Source organism: Ambystoma mexicanum, chromosome 4q, assembly GCF_040938575.1.
Source record: "Ambystoma mexicanum isolate Mex_15411 chromosome 4q, UKY_AmexF1_1, whole genome shotgun sequence".
Taxonomy (NCBI): domain Eukaryota; kingdom Metazoa; phylum Chordata; class Amphibia; order Caudata; family Ambystomatidae; genus Ambystoma; species Ambystoma mexicanum.
Genome location: NC_090928.1, coordinates 950,783,512 through 950,797,657, shown reverse-complemented (window position 1 = coordinate 950,797,657; position 14,146 = coordinate 950,783,512). Strand labels below are relative to the sequence as shown.

The 14,146-nt window shown below is 47.0% G+C and overlaps 1 protein-coding gene across 1 annotated transcript in view; it reads right to left on the bottom strand.

The window, feature by feature from the left end:
* Window positions 1–259: 259 nt before the first annotated feature.
* UTP25 (UTP25 small subunit processome component) overlaps window positions 260–14,146 on the bottom strand; it is a 379,991-nt gene continuing 366,104 nt past the window's right edge. The window contains exon 12 of the mRNA XM_069608503.1: window positions 260–693. Within this exon, the coding sequence (XP_069464604.1) occupies window positions 447–693 (247 nt within the window). The 3' untranslated portion in view covers window positions 260–446. The remainder of the gene's footprint in view (window positions 694–14,146) is intronic.

Below are 14,146 nucleotides of genomic sequence, written 5' to 3'. Positions count from 1 at the left end.
CGCTGGCCTCTCTTGATGTTACTAGCTCACCACACCCCATCCACAGATTTATGCATCAACCACTACATTCTTTCCAATAAATACAAACTATAAAGATGTGATTGTGCCAAGCTAAATTGACATGCCAAATCAATCACAGGTTTAAAAAACAGTTCAACCAACTATTACAATCATGCAGAGAGACAAACTGAAACAAACAATCTGATGTTAAATGAAGTTTGTCCACATAATTGGCAATGACATTTTGGTCGCAACTGGATCTATGCAAAACCTTTTATTACACATGATCGATCACATGTGCCTGCATGTGCATTTGATTTTCTTTTTACAGATTTAATAAAATATTTTTACAAATGTTCTAAAACTGCTAAAGAAAAAATGTGCATGTTTTTAGAGTCACCAGCATGCTTCTTTTGCAGATCTTTCTTCCTGTCCGTTCCTGTCGGTTATTGATTTTCCCCTGTGACAAATAGATGTACGTTTTTCTTGGACTGCAGCATTTGAGCTGCACGATCGGCACCCACCACTGCAGCCAGTCTTTGCGCATCATACTTTGAATAGAGAACAGTACAAGTCCACGTGGCTTCGTCACCTCGATGCGTTGCTTTCATCATATTACACACTTCACTGTAGAAATGTGGATAAGTTGGCAGCTCATAGAAAATCAGGTTCCTGATGCCCTTCAATGTGTATCTAAACAAAATAAAAGCATAGAAATGTGACAACAGCCTTACATTTTTTAAAATATCCCATTCCAACGGATGTATTCAAAATAACAAAACATTTTCTGAGCCCCGAAAGGAAACAATTATTACAATAAAAGTAAGATAAAATTGGAGTGTAGGTTTTGTGAGAATATGAACATTTGAACTCTTGACAAATGATCGCACAGTATTAGACTTTTGAAAGAATCACCCAGTTCTGGATGCATTAAATCTCAATTAACTCCCTATTGTCTATCCATGTTAGGTATGGTTTCCTTTTTACCCATGGTGCAGTTACGTATTTTAGCTTTACAGAAAGCAGGAATGGTCATTGTCAAGAGATATTTAACTGGTATAAGTTATTGTACAAACGCAAAGGCCAGAGAGATTGGCATGAAGGTTAATTATCTAAACACATAGGTACACCCTGCAGGTCTATAAGCCTATTAGCACGTGGTGAGATGAAGACAGTGAACTGATAGCATAATACAGTGAACAATGTAGCAATGTGGACACTTCTGTGCTTCTCCATCAAAGGCAAGACGGAAGAGGAAGATCAGGCTGAGAAAGACGAGGATAGGGGCACCCCTGCCCTTTTTCTGGTGATATATGATATGATATATGATAGGTTATTTATAACGCCCATAATACCCAGAGGTTTCTAAGCGCGGACCCGGAGATCGAACCTGTGTTGCTCTTTGTCGTTTTGCTTTCAAGGCGTGCACGTTGCCGCTGAGCTATCCTCCCGAGACAAGTGGTTGTTACCACCAGGCAATCCGGAACAGCATGGTCTCTGATATACTAGGGATCCGAGGAAGTTGGGCGGAACATCTTCTCCACTCTAGGGTTCACAGCCCACGTGAGCGAGGGTGTAAGCTGGGAGGGAGCAATGAGTTTCTTCACCGAGTTCAGGAGTGGAATTGCCTGTCTGGCCAGGGCCTTCTCCTTAAGGACATCCTCTATGTGTTGGGTACGGCCTCCTGGGTGATGATTTTGAAGTGGTCAGCAGCCTTCTTGAAGAGGTTGTTGAAGAGCATCTGATCGTCAATGGGCGACGAGCCCCAGGGCTGAACTACGGGAGGAGTGTCCAAGAAAATGTTGTCTGGGTCAGGTTCATGAGCCAGGGTAGTATGCCAAGTGCCCTGGTTATCAACCAGGACCAGGTCTGGGTCTTGAGAGACGGGGTCCTGTTAAGCCTGATCTGGATCAGTTACATAGTAGAGGTCCTCATCAGGGTCATCCTGCTGCTCATGGTACACATCGACAGGAGGTCTGAGTAAGCAGTGTTCAGACGGGGATAAAAACTGTGCAGCTGCAGAAAGGAGTCTTGGGTATTTCAAAGGTATAGAGCAAGTGTCCATAGGCCATCTAACCACCTAATAAAATGTGTCTGAAAACTTTATAAACTCAGACATCCTCTCCATACAGGCCTCAAAATGCTCCCTAGTGCACAAAGGGGAGTCATTAGGTGGGGGGGGGAGGAAGCAGTTGGAGCAGGATCCTGTTGCAGAGCCTGAGAGAGAGGAGAGGAGGCTGGAGAATAGCCTTCTGACAGAGGGGGCCTTTTTAGGCTCAGAACCATGGCAATGGGCCTTAGAATGTTTTTCCAGAAGCTTGGTAAGTGTTTTTAGCCAGGGGGGTCCGTTTAGGAACGTCTTTCGACGCAACCTCCTTGAGGGCCGAGGATTTATGTAGCGCGCCCAGTAAATAAGAAGGCTTAGGGCCTTGCGCCGGTCGCGAAGGTGGGGTTCGGTAGACGTCGAAGTCTTCAATGGGCCTACGGGCGTCAATGACTTCCTCAGCGAGTCCTGCGAGAGAGGCCTAGGGGTTGTGTGCTCAGTTCTAGCAGTGATGTGGTGTGTGGAGATCACATCGTACTGCCAGCGTCATGCTTACCGGGGCCGGATAGATGGGAATCGATAAACTCCACCGTTGCATCTGGCGCCAGCGAGTGGCTCCCAGCCTGCATAGCGTAGGCCACCAACTGCTTGGTACGCCTGTCTTTTTTAGGTTACGAGGGACGCAACAATTGCACTCTGCATGCGTGTCCTTCTAGGGGAATTTGCGGTTGTAAGACAGGCAAAATTAAAAGGGTGTTTGCTCCATACGGGAGAAAAAAAGGCAGCCAGACGGAAGGAAAGGGAAGAGAGGGGTCAAATAATAGGCATTCACAGAAGAAAGTAGTAAACAGGGTCCCCACTCTCCCTACTGTTGAGCCGTGTTAGAGTGACGATAAGAAATCGGCGGTCGAGGGGGCGCTGTTGCGCACTGAAGAAATGGCTGCCTGATTCGTGAGCTCCCGCTCGACCAAACATCCTAATCTGAAATATCCTGAAAGGTGCTGCTCGTAGAGCTAACACTCGGATGAGCAGACAGCTCAGATATTCGTGAGCACACAGTAGAAATCCTGGCAAGCTACGGTCAGGAGATCCTGGGCTGAGGACGTGCAAACATCCGCTGGCGCGGGGTGGAGGTGCGGCTAGCCTGAGAGAACCGTGAGAAAACACTGCAGAGTCGGGGACGCTGCAAGGCGGAAGGCCGCAGGTGGGCGGAGCCTGGGTCTCGGGATCGCGCCTCGCGCTGTGTATCCCATGTGGGCAACTGGGATCCTCATTGTGAGAAGGCGATTGGTGTAGGGGTAATCCTGCAGACGCCTCAGAAGACTGGGTCGTACAACAACCCCCCGGAGCGGGCGTGCTGGCACCCACGCATTGACTGTGCTACACGCCGCCACGCGGACCGAAGATCCTTGTCGTGGGAATGCCCCATGACGCTGAGGAATTACGTGGCCCCGTGGAGCTGAGAGGGACGGTGCACCGACTGCATATAAGCCGCCTACAACTGAGTGAGTAAAATAAACACGCGCTACTTACCAAGCCCAAAGTGAGAGACGTGACAGGGGGGGAAGTGTGCCTATATTATAAACACTACAACACCACGAGGCGGAAGGCTCACTTTGTGGTGTAACTGATCTCCAGCCCGTCCAGCAGTATACGCGGCAGGCGGAAGACCGCGTGCACACTGGGAGCTCCATAAAACCCACGCATCTCCCGAACATCACGATCCCAATAATCATTGCTGTGGTGCGAACGGCTGGCGTGCAGGTGGAAGGTGATACAGGCATGTGAGGAATTGGGCCTTGAGGCAAGCCCCCCCAGCACACCTGTGTTGCCGAATTCTGGGCCATATCAAATACAAACTGGTGGCGGTGGGATATGCCTGGAGAAAATCAACAGCGGTGGAAACCTGAAATAGTGCCAACACTGATCGCCACACGAGAGACCATAAGGCTGGAGGGCACAATCTCCTGATCCAACTGTGAAACTGAGATCTGTAAACTGGTGACAACCCTGCAGGAAACTGTCAGCCAATATTGGAAGCTGATACTACCTGGAAAGTAGTCATACTAATTTTGGTCACCATATTCTTTATGTGACTGCAACATAATACGTGGGGAGACACAGTCCACTCGTGGAACCCACATGCTGAATGGTTACATCCGAACAACTGCATAAACGAGATAAAACCGACCTGTGAGCCCCCTGCTAATTACATATAAGGAAAAACTATAAGAACTGGTGGAATAGTGTGCAGAAGTGGGGGAACCGCACAATTGGCCACGATCCGAACATTACAGGCACTGCACCACCATATACTGCTACTTTAAAATGGGTGAGCCACAAAAATCCGGGAAGGCAACGAAGGCCTTGGGCATTAAGAAGGGACCCATGGACACATACACGAGCAGTCAGAACCAGACTGCCACCGCAGAAGTACACACTAATTCTAATGAGACAGCAGAGGCTGAAATCGGTGAACGGGAGGACAAGCTGACAACTATAGTACAAAATGGAATCCTCGCAATCAACGTCAAGCTAGATGATATAGTTGCCACGGTGTCCAGTCAAAGGATCGGATACATTGTTTCGAATTACAATAGTTTCGAAACAAAAGGACCGGAAAAAAAAAAGGTTGAATGCCTTCTTTAAAATGTATTTTTATTTTTTGGCTTCCGTATTGGAAAAAAAGTGGTTTTTACACCAAAAACAGGTGTTTGGGTGGGGCCACCCAAAAAAAAATAATAATAAATTCAACCTTTTTTTCCCCGGTCCTTTTGACTCGAAACTATTGCATTTGAATCAATTCCAGTCGACCCTCTAACCTATAACCAGTTGCCACTATTGGCTTGCTGAAAGCCAGAGTGGACAAGGAAAGTGCACGAATCACTGAAACAGAAAACAGAATCAGCTCCAGTTAAGACACCACACATATAGCCGAGACATTACCCAGTTGAAGGAAACTATGTCCAAACTACATAACAAATGCGAGGATCTCGAATCGCAGTCAAAAGGAACAAGGTGCGAATAGTGGGTGTGTCGGAATCATTCGGAAAGGGGCAAATGGAAAAACAAGTTGAAGCACTGCTCAAGTCCCTCTTCGGGCCTGAATCCTTCTCGGAACAGTTCTTGGTCGAGAGAGCGCATCGTACACTGGCACCGCTACCTAAACCTGGAGCGCCACCACGCACGATTATTGCCCGACTCCTCAATTATAGGGATAGAGATGCAATCCTGCGGCTGGCGAGTCAGCATGGCACACTGCCCTATGAGGAAAACCAGATACACATATACCCTGACTTTTCAGCCTCGGTGCAGGCAAGCAGAAGATCCTATGAACCAGTCAAGAAACTCCTGAAGGCACGCCAAATTTCATATGCCCTGATGTTCCCAGCCAAGATGAGAATACAGCACGCAGGAATGGTGCACTTCTTTGAATCCCCGGCCGAAGCCATGGCTTATATTGAGAACTCTATACCCTTACCTCCTACAGGGCGCAGACCTGAACAGAACAACAGACCAGACTGCGGACTAAAGACATGAACCGGCTGATTACACACAAAGCATACCATATCCTTTATATCAGCAACCGTGGCGTTGTTTTCAGAGGTCGGCCCCACAGACTACTATTAAATAGAGTGGTGGGGCCGGAACTGGCGGTCATGTGAAGCAACACGGCTACCCCTGGAGTATTCCACAAGTTTATGAGGGAAAATCATCAAGTTGCGGTGGATGATGAGGGTGGATGGGGGGACAAGGGGATGAGGGCGGTTGCCGTTCTGGAATAGAATTACTATGGCACACACTGGGAGTTGAAGCCTACTGGACAATGTTGGGCTCCGGTGGGAAGTTGGCAGAATTAAATGTTCACTGTTTGATAAGTTTGTGGTCGCTCAGATACAGGTGCTGCTCTCATTGTACATATGCCAAAACTATGAGTGACGAGATGTCGTTGAAACACTCAAATACACAATACCGGTGATGGGTTAAGGATTCGATTGGTGTCATGGAATGTCTGGGGTTTGAATAACCTGATGAAAGCTAGGAAAATTGGCAACTATGTTGCCAGACATTGCCCTCAAATCCTAATGTTACAAGAAACACATACAATGGGATCTAGCAACATGCACATATTGCCCAAATGGGACAAACAAAAGTTCCACACGGAGTACTCCTATCAGTCCAGGGGAGTTATCACTCTTATACACCCCGCGTTGGGGTATAAGCTCGAGGGTGAGAGGGTGGACCCACTTGGAAGATATGTGTTGGTCTGGGGGGAAATCGTAGGCAAACAAATTATGTAAGTAAATACATATGGACCTAATATTGATGACCCATGCTTCTACATGAATGTGTTTCAGTTGATTAATTCAATAGATGTCTCCATTATAACATGGGGGGGAGATTTCAATGTGGCTCTTGATCCCACACTTGATAGGTCCACGAAAACTGTAAGGGCACCAACTAAGACGGTGCTTACGCTAGGGCACGTTATACCGCAATTGTCATTGGTGGATGCATGGCGTGAGCTACACCCCGGAAGTAGGAGACACACATATTACTCCTCTGTACATGATTCTAAGTCGAGAATTGATTATTGGTTTATCTCCTCAAATATGTCTGCAGCACTGAAAATATGTGAGATCTTCCCCCGCAAACTGTCCGATCACTTCCCAGTGTTGTTAGAGATTGTGCTGCGAGATAGCCCCAGACCCGCAAGAAGATGGAGGATGCCTAATTAAATACTTGGTGACCCTGGTGTGGTGGAACCATTACATGATGATATAGCTGAGTTTTTCACTAACTATTTAGGAACGGTTGATATGTACTCTACAGTATGGGAATCTTTCAAGGTTTGGGTCAGAGGGGTCCTGATATCGAAATCCGTCGGCCTCCTGAAGGGTGTGTGCCGAGAGCTAGCGGAGGTTGAAAACAAATTAGGCACACTAGAAGAAACTTCTACTCGCACACAGGACAAAGACACTTGTTGAAATACACAAACTCCTTAGAGATTTTGACAACCTGGCTGCTAGAGAGATACGCTATGTAGCAGCCCCCATACGTGCACGCAGGTACGGGGAGGGGAAATCACTGTCCAACTTGTTAAGGCATGAAAAGCAACCGAATCAGATCACTAGCATCCAAACAACACAAGGGGAGGTGCTTCTGAGGGAGGAGGGTATAAACAGTGAATTCTTTAAATTTTATAAGGAACTATATGCAAACAAAGATGCAAAAACGAGCATTGAAATAAAGTCCTACCTCGCGACACTTGATCTCCTGAAACTCCCAAGTTGAGAAAAAACTAGCAATCGATCAACCTATAACTGCTGAGGAAATTACCGAAGCAATGAAAGCATTATCATCTGGTAAAGCACCAGGGTCGGACGGAATAGGTGCCGAATTTTATAAGGAGTTCCACGAGGAACTAGTTCCTATACTGTTGAAAACATGGGAAGAAGCCCTAGAGAGGAATATGCTGCCCCCAACAATGAGAGAAGCTATAATAACTATTACCCAAACCTCGACGGCTGCCACAGGACGTGTCATCCTATAGACCCCTATCGCTCAAACACTGACGCTAAAATATATGCGAAGGTACTGGCGAACCAGCTTCTACCAGCTGTACCTACTCTGGTCCACCCTGATCAGAGCGGGTTCATTCCCACAAGATCCACGGCCCTGAATCTTCGCAGGCTCTTTGGTATAATGGCACAAATATATATCTCTCGATGCCGAAAAGGTCTTCGATTCGGTTTCATGGGTTTATCTCCTATCAGTACTGGAGGCATTTGGAATAGGGCCTAACTTTATCAGATACGTGCAGCTGCTGTATACCGATCCTGGCACTCGGGTATTAACAAACCGGTCCGTCTCTGAACTGTTCCTGTTGGGTAGGGGCACTAGATCCATTCTCGCCCATATTATACGCCCTAACCATAGAACCTATGGCAGTGGCGATGAGACTAAGGCATGGAGATAAGGGGATAAAAATGAAAGGCTCCTCCCAACTGATCTCGTTATATGCTACGACACGCTATTGTATGTCCGAGACCCCGAAAAAAACATTGCACCCATCATGGCAGAAATACATGAGTTTGCTGAATACTCTGGGTATACTATAATAGTGCCAATTTCGAAATATTCCCGCTCACCCTGGCTACCAAATGCCCAGATACGACGTGTGGACTCAAGTGGTCAGAACAACATATTAGATACCTAGGAATCCTAGTCTCCAGGGACAGACACTTTATATTCTGACAATCATGAAAACGCACTACAGCTGCTAAATACTAAACTCCAGTTGTGGGGGCACTTTCCCATCTCCCTATATGGTAGGGTCGGAATTTTTAAAATTATTTTCCTTCCCAAGTTACTATATTTTTTTGTGAATGTCCCTATATGGCCGGGCAGGACCTTTTTCGCCAGACTCTGATCCATGGTAGTGACATTTCTCTGGAACGGGAAAACAGCTAGGATGAGGTGGGAAAAGATGACTGAGCCATACTGTAGCGGTGGTATTGCTGCCCTGGACTGAGCTCTACTACTATGTTGCCCAAGTACAATTAGCGAAATATTGGTATGATGCCTCAGATAGATCACCCCACACATAGAAAGAAGAATATACCACATATCCCACAGACATACAATCGGTTATTTTTAATACACGATACAAAGACTCAGGTGAATATAATCCAGTAAACTGTACAGTCTGGGCATGGGAGGCAATATACAAGAGGCTGAAGATAGAAACACCTTATAACCCAGAAGTACCCCTATGGAATTTCCCAGATATCCCTCCAACGCATGATGGTAATTTACAGGAACCCTGGTACCCCGATAGAGAAATTAAATAGGACGACATGTTCCCTAACAGGAAATTTGTAGCCCTGAAGGAATTTGTTAGAGCGGTGGGTGGGGGACCACTTTAGACACTCCAATATTACTGTATGATGTCTGCATTCCAAGTGAGATGGCCACTCTTCCCGGACGAACCCCTCCTACAGCCATGTATACAATTGGTTACATCTAAAGATGGCCTGGGGCTTTCCAAGTTATATATGTCAGTGCAGATTCATACCCCCACGGCGAACCAGATGGGGGAGGGATCTACAGATGCCCATTGGAGAGAAGAAATGGGGCAAATACTGTGCGCTCACAAAAAATGTGTCACTCAATGCCGGTCTGCGCTCAATTCACTTTAAGATACTAAATAGATTACACTATACTCCGGCTAGAGTGGCAAAATTTGCAGCTGACAGCTCAGATGAATGGCCCAAATGTACGGCACCTCTGGCAGGATCCTTCCACATGTACTGGGAGTGCCCGACTGTGGCGGGGTTCTGGTGCATGGTGGCTGAAATTTTGGAAGAAATCACACAGGTCCCCCCTGATCTAACGCCTCAGAAATACTTGTTTGGGGACATTGGCAAGTGCTCCGAAAAAAACAGGAGATTATTTAACATATCATGTGCAGTGGCCAAAAAATGTATTCTACAACATGGAGAAGTCCCACGCCACCGAACATGAACCACTTTCTTCGTGAACTGACACATGTTAACGAATGTGAGGAACAATTTGTCCTGACCCAACCTGTGACAAGTAGGCCCAACGCCATCAGGGGCCCCTTTAGAATGTACTTGTGTGATATGCTTTCTGATGACGACGATTCCATGTAATCTGTATTGCATTAACGAAACCAAGAGATGTATCCTTGTATGCTGTGTGAGGTGCAGTGCTGAAATGGCGCTATGTATCTGTTGTGACCACTAATAAAAAGAAGTTTAAAAAAAAAAAAAAGAAATCAGCCGTCGAGCGTATGTCATAGTCGTCGAGACAGACATCGAAGAAGCTTGGCGAGAACGCGCTAAGCAAAGATAAAGCAATATAAACTCTTTAACAAGCTCCACAGTAGGCGACGACTGGATAGGCAGAAAAAAACAATCTGGTGGGACCTTGACGCATGTAGGATTTTGGGTACACTACACGTCATGTTCGGAATAGTGTTATAGTCACGGCCCTGTCAATGTCCCTTTTCGATCTTCGAAGGAAAGACGCAATACTCTGCGATTACCACTAGATGTCGGACTATATGCACAGCATGTTATTCTAAGGAGATTCACAAGTACCCAAAATAATAATTTTCCTGTGATGTAATATACCGTTTATCATGTTGCTTGCCTGCAATGCAATGCAACGTTTCTCATGAAATTGCAGAAGCCACAACTGCAATCTGTTACATCATGACAGACGGTTGTGCCTCAATTCACTTTTCCAATTATTATGGGGATGCTGTGCTAAAAAGAGGAGATCAGAGCCCCATCACCTAATTCGACCAATCACTAGTTACTGACATAGTTAAATGCCCTTATCCAACAGACATCTCTGCCAAAGCAATTGTTATTTTTGTCCAACAGAATTACAATTGATCATGTTACTTACCTGTAATGTAATATACAGTTCAGACCATGGTCGAACAAATTCCCAGGCAATCTTCTGCACTTCAAGGCCATCACAATGGCAGTTTGGCACTGTGCAAATAGTGCATAACATATTGCAAGTAAGTGTCCAGGGTGCATTTATGCAGAACAAATAAATAAATGTAGACTACCAAGAATCACTGTACACATATTACAAGATAAATAAAGCAGATTTATGGATGCTAATTTGGATGTGGGGTTTTAAGCTTTGAGCAGTGGTTAATGATGCAATGTCCTGCTGATTGGTTTGGTGGCTCGACACTGTGGTGGCAGGGGTCCGATAATAGATGGCAGCATGCTGTCTCCAAAGAGGCTGAAAGGGTACATGTACCAGTTTCACAGGGACTCCCAGTGACTGGGAGAAATCCTTACAGGACAGGGAAGCAGGAGCTATCTGTGAGAGGTGTGTATGTGATGGAGTTGCAGGGAACAGACTTTTAATGTAAACTATGTTGTGACCAAAAATCCTGACTGAGAAGAATCCCACTTCCGATTTCCTCAGATGCTCCCCCTCCCCTAGTGTGGAGTAGAGAATCCAAGCACATGACAGGAAAACTGCCATTAAGTGGCCCAATTCAGAATGACGGAGGTCTCTGGAGAGCGGCTTGCCAATGTGTTTAGGCATGAGTGAGGCAGCCAGGAGAGGCATTAAACTACATTATGTTTGAGAATATACAGAATGGCAAATAGGGTGTCATGTACATATATATCTATACATACAAACAGAAATCTAAACTAGGTGGGGAGAAAGGAATTCAGGGGTGGCAGTCAACCTGTTACCAGGGGAATCCCATTGCCTCCCAAATTCTATTGTGATGGGAACAGTATGGTGAGTTGGGATTATTACTAATAATGGAAGTTTGTCACAGACTAAGGTGCACATCTACAGGTTTCCGGATGTGTGACTGTAGAAGGTTTAAGTTACTTACCTGTAACTATTGTTCTCCAGCATGGGTATGGCACGGATTCACATGCTCATCGATATTCCCCATGGTCAGGCTGGGAATTCTCAGTAAAAGAAACAATTTCTCCTCTAAACCAATCAGTCCTCTGGGTCATACTGCCTGCATCCAATGACGGTCCTCTCCCTAAGCTCCACCCTTGGTGGCCATCTTCAGATTTGCTAAGCACGTAAAGTGGCAGCATGAACCAAGTAGAGCCACAGAGGAGAAGGAGGGAGGGTTTGCATGTGAATGCACCCCAGACCCATGATGGAGAACAATAATTACAGGTAAATAACTTAAACCTTCTCTAGCATGGGGTCTGGCATAGATTTACATGCTCACGAATAACGATTACACAGCAGTACATATCCTCAACCACAGGAGGTGGCAAGCCTCAACTGAGGCAATAACACATTTACATTCACCTCTGGAACAGACTCACCTCAAGTGAACAGGTTTAGTAGAACTGTTTGGCCGACTCTGGACTCCTCCCTGGAATCTGTCGTTGCAGTAGAACATTCTGAAAGTGTTAATGGACCTCCACATAGCAGCCCTGCAAATGTCGATTAGGGACACACCAGAGAGAAACGCTGTTGTTGATGCGATGGATTTGGTGGAGTGGGCTCTCGTCGGCCTGGCAGCCGTCTGTTCACCAGTCGATGACAGTGCATGATGCAGTCAGGGAGCCACCTGGAGATGGAAGCCTTCGAGAAAGCTTTTCCGTGATTTAAAGGTCCAAAGTTGAGGAACAACTGAGAAGTCTTCTGGAAATTCTTTGTACGTGCCACATAGAACTTCAAGGCACGAGCAACGTCTAGCGAATGCAAGGCCCTCTCTGCTGGCGATGACGGATTCCGGAAGAAGACAGGTTAGCACCAAAGGTTTGTTGAAGTGGAATTCCGACTGTACCTTTGGCATAAAGGTGTGGTGTGTACCCAGTACCACCATCGAGGTGTGGGAAGACAAGTAAGGCTGCTTGCTCCTTACATTCTGCTGGTAAAGAATAACACCCAAACTCTAGGGCTGCAGGAGCCATGTCCTCAGGTTCAGCAATCCCGGATCATGGTGCAAAATCGCCCCTCCCTCTCTTCTAAGAAGGTCTGGGAACAGCAGTAGCATGATGGACAGGGCCACTGACAGACGCAGCAAATCTGGATACCAGATCCGCCTCGGCCACGTTGGAGAGACGAGCGTTATCTTGCAGTGGTACTGTCTGAGTGTGTTGATCACACATAGTATGAGTGGGAAAAAAAGGAAAAGCATATAGGAACCATTTCTCCGACAGGAACAAAAACGCACCCCCCATGCTCCTCGGCTGAGGGAACCTGCTTGCGAACTTCTGGCACTTGGCATTCGTCTCCGTCGCAAATAGATCAACCTGGGGTTTGGCCCTTTTCTCGAAAAGAAGGTCCACCTGGTCCTGGCGAAGGTCCCATTCGTGCCAGGAATGCAACTACCTGATGAGCGAGTCCACAATGGTGTTCTTGACGCCCACCAGGTGAAAAGGAATGAGGAACATGCCCTGCTGATTGGCCCAGAGCCACAGACCATGGGCTTCCCTGGAGAGCACCGGTGAGCGGGTCCCCCCTTGCTTCCGGATGTAAAACATGGTGGCGTTGTCTGTGAAGATCCTCACCACCTTGCCCTTCAGCGATGGCAGAAAATAATTGAGACAGAAATAATTGAATTTGCGGCCCGAAGCTTCAGGACGTTGATGTGGAGGCCCTTTTCCTCCGGTTGCCAGAGGCCTCTGGCGTGCAACTGTCTGGTGTGGGCTCCCCATCCTTCTACAGAGGCGGTCGTGGTGACTGTCTCCTGGTATCGTGGAACTTGAAACAGAACCCCCTGGAAGAGATGCAGTCTTATGCCCCAGCACTGTATCGTCTGAGGGAGCTCCTCGTTGAGGGATATTCTTGACCACAAAGGTCCCAGATACTTGCATCCACCTCGAATCCAGGAACACCTGGAGAGGTCTCATGTGAAGTCTGCAGAAGCGGACGAGGCCGATGCAGGAGGACATTATGCCCAGCAGAGATTTGATGGACTGCACCGTCGCTCTCTGTGCTGATGACAAATGCTGCACTTTGCCTTGTATGGCTCTCAACATCTCCTCTGAGAGAGACGGCAAACACGTCACTGTGTTGAGTCAGACACCTAGGAACCGCGCGTCCTGAGAGGGCGTCAAGCAGGACTTTGGATAGTTTATGGAGAACCCCAACTCCGTCAGCAGACGTACGGACCTTGATGTGTGCTTGCTTGCCAGTGTGTGAGAGTGGGTACGCACCAGCCAGTTGTCTAGGTAAGGTTATACGTGGATGCCTTGTAGACAAAGATGCGCTGCCACCGCGGCCAGGCACTTTTCATTAAGACCCTCAGGCTGACTTCAGGCAGAGCCTTGAACTGGTAGTGGTGACCCTAAACCATTAATCGTAGTAACTTGCAGTGCTTCTTGTGAAAGGGGATGTAAAAGTAGGGGTCCTGCAGATCCAAGGACATCGGAAAATCCCCTTCCTTCCAGTTGGCCGAGCATGTGCTGCAACATGACCATCCAGAGCTTAAGTACTTCGATGACGCAGATCCAGGATCGGTCTCCAGGCCCCCTGTTTTCTTTTCGAACCAGAAAGTATCTGGAATATACTTCAGAGCCCCGGAGAAGCTGGGGGATGGTTCTATTGCCCCCT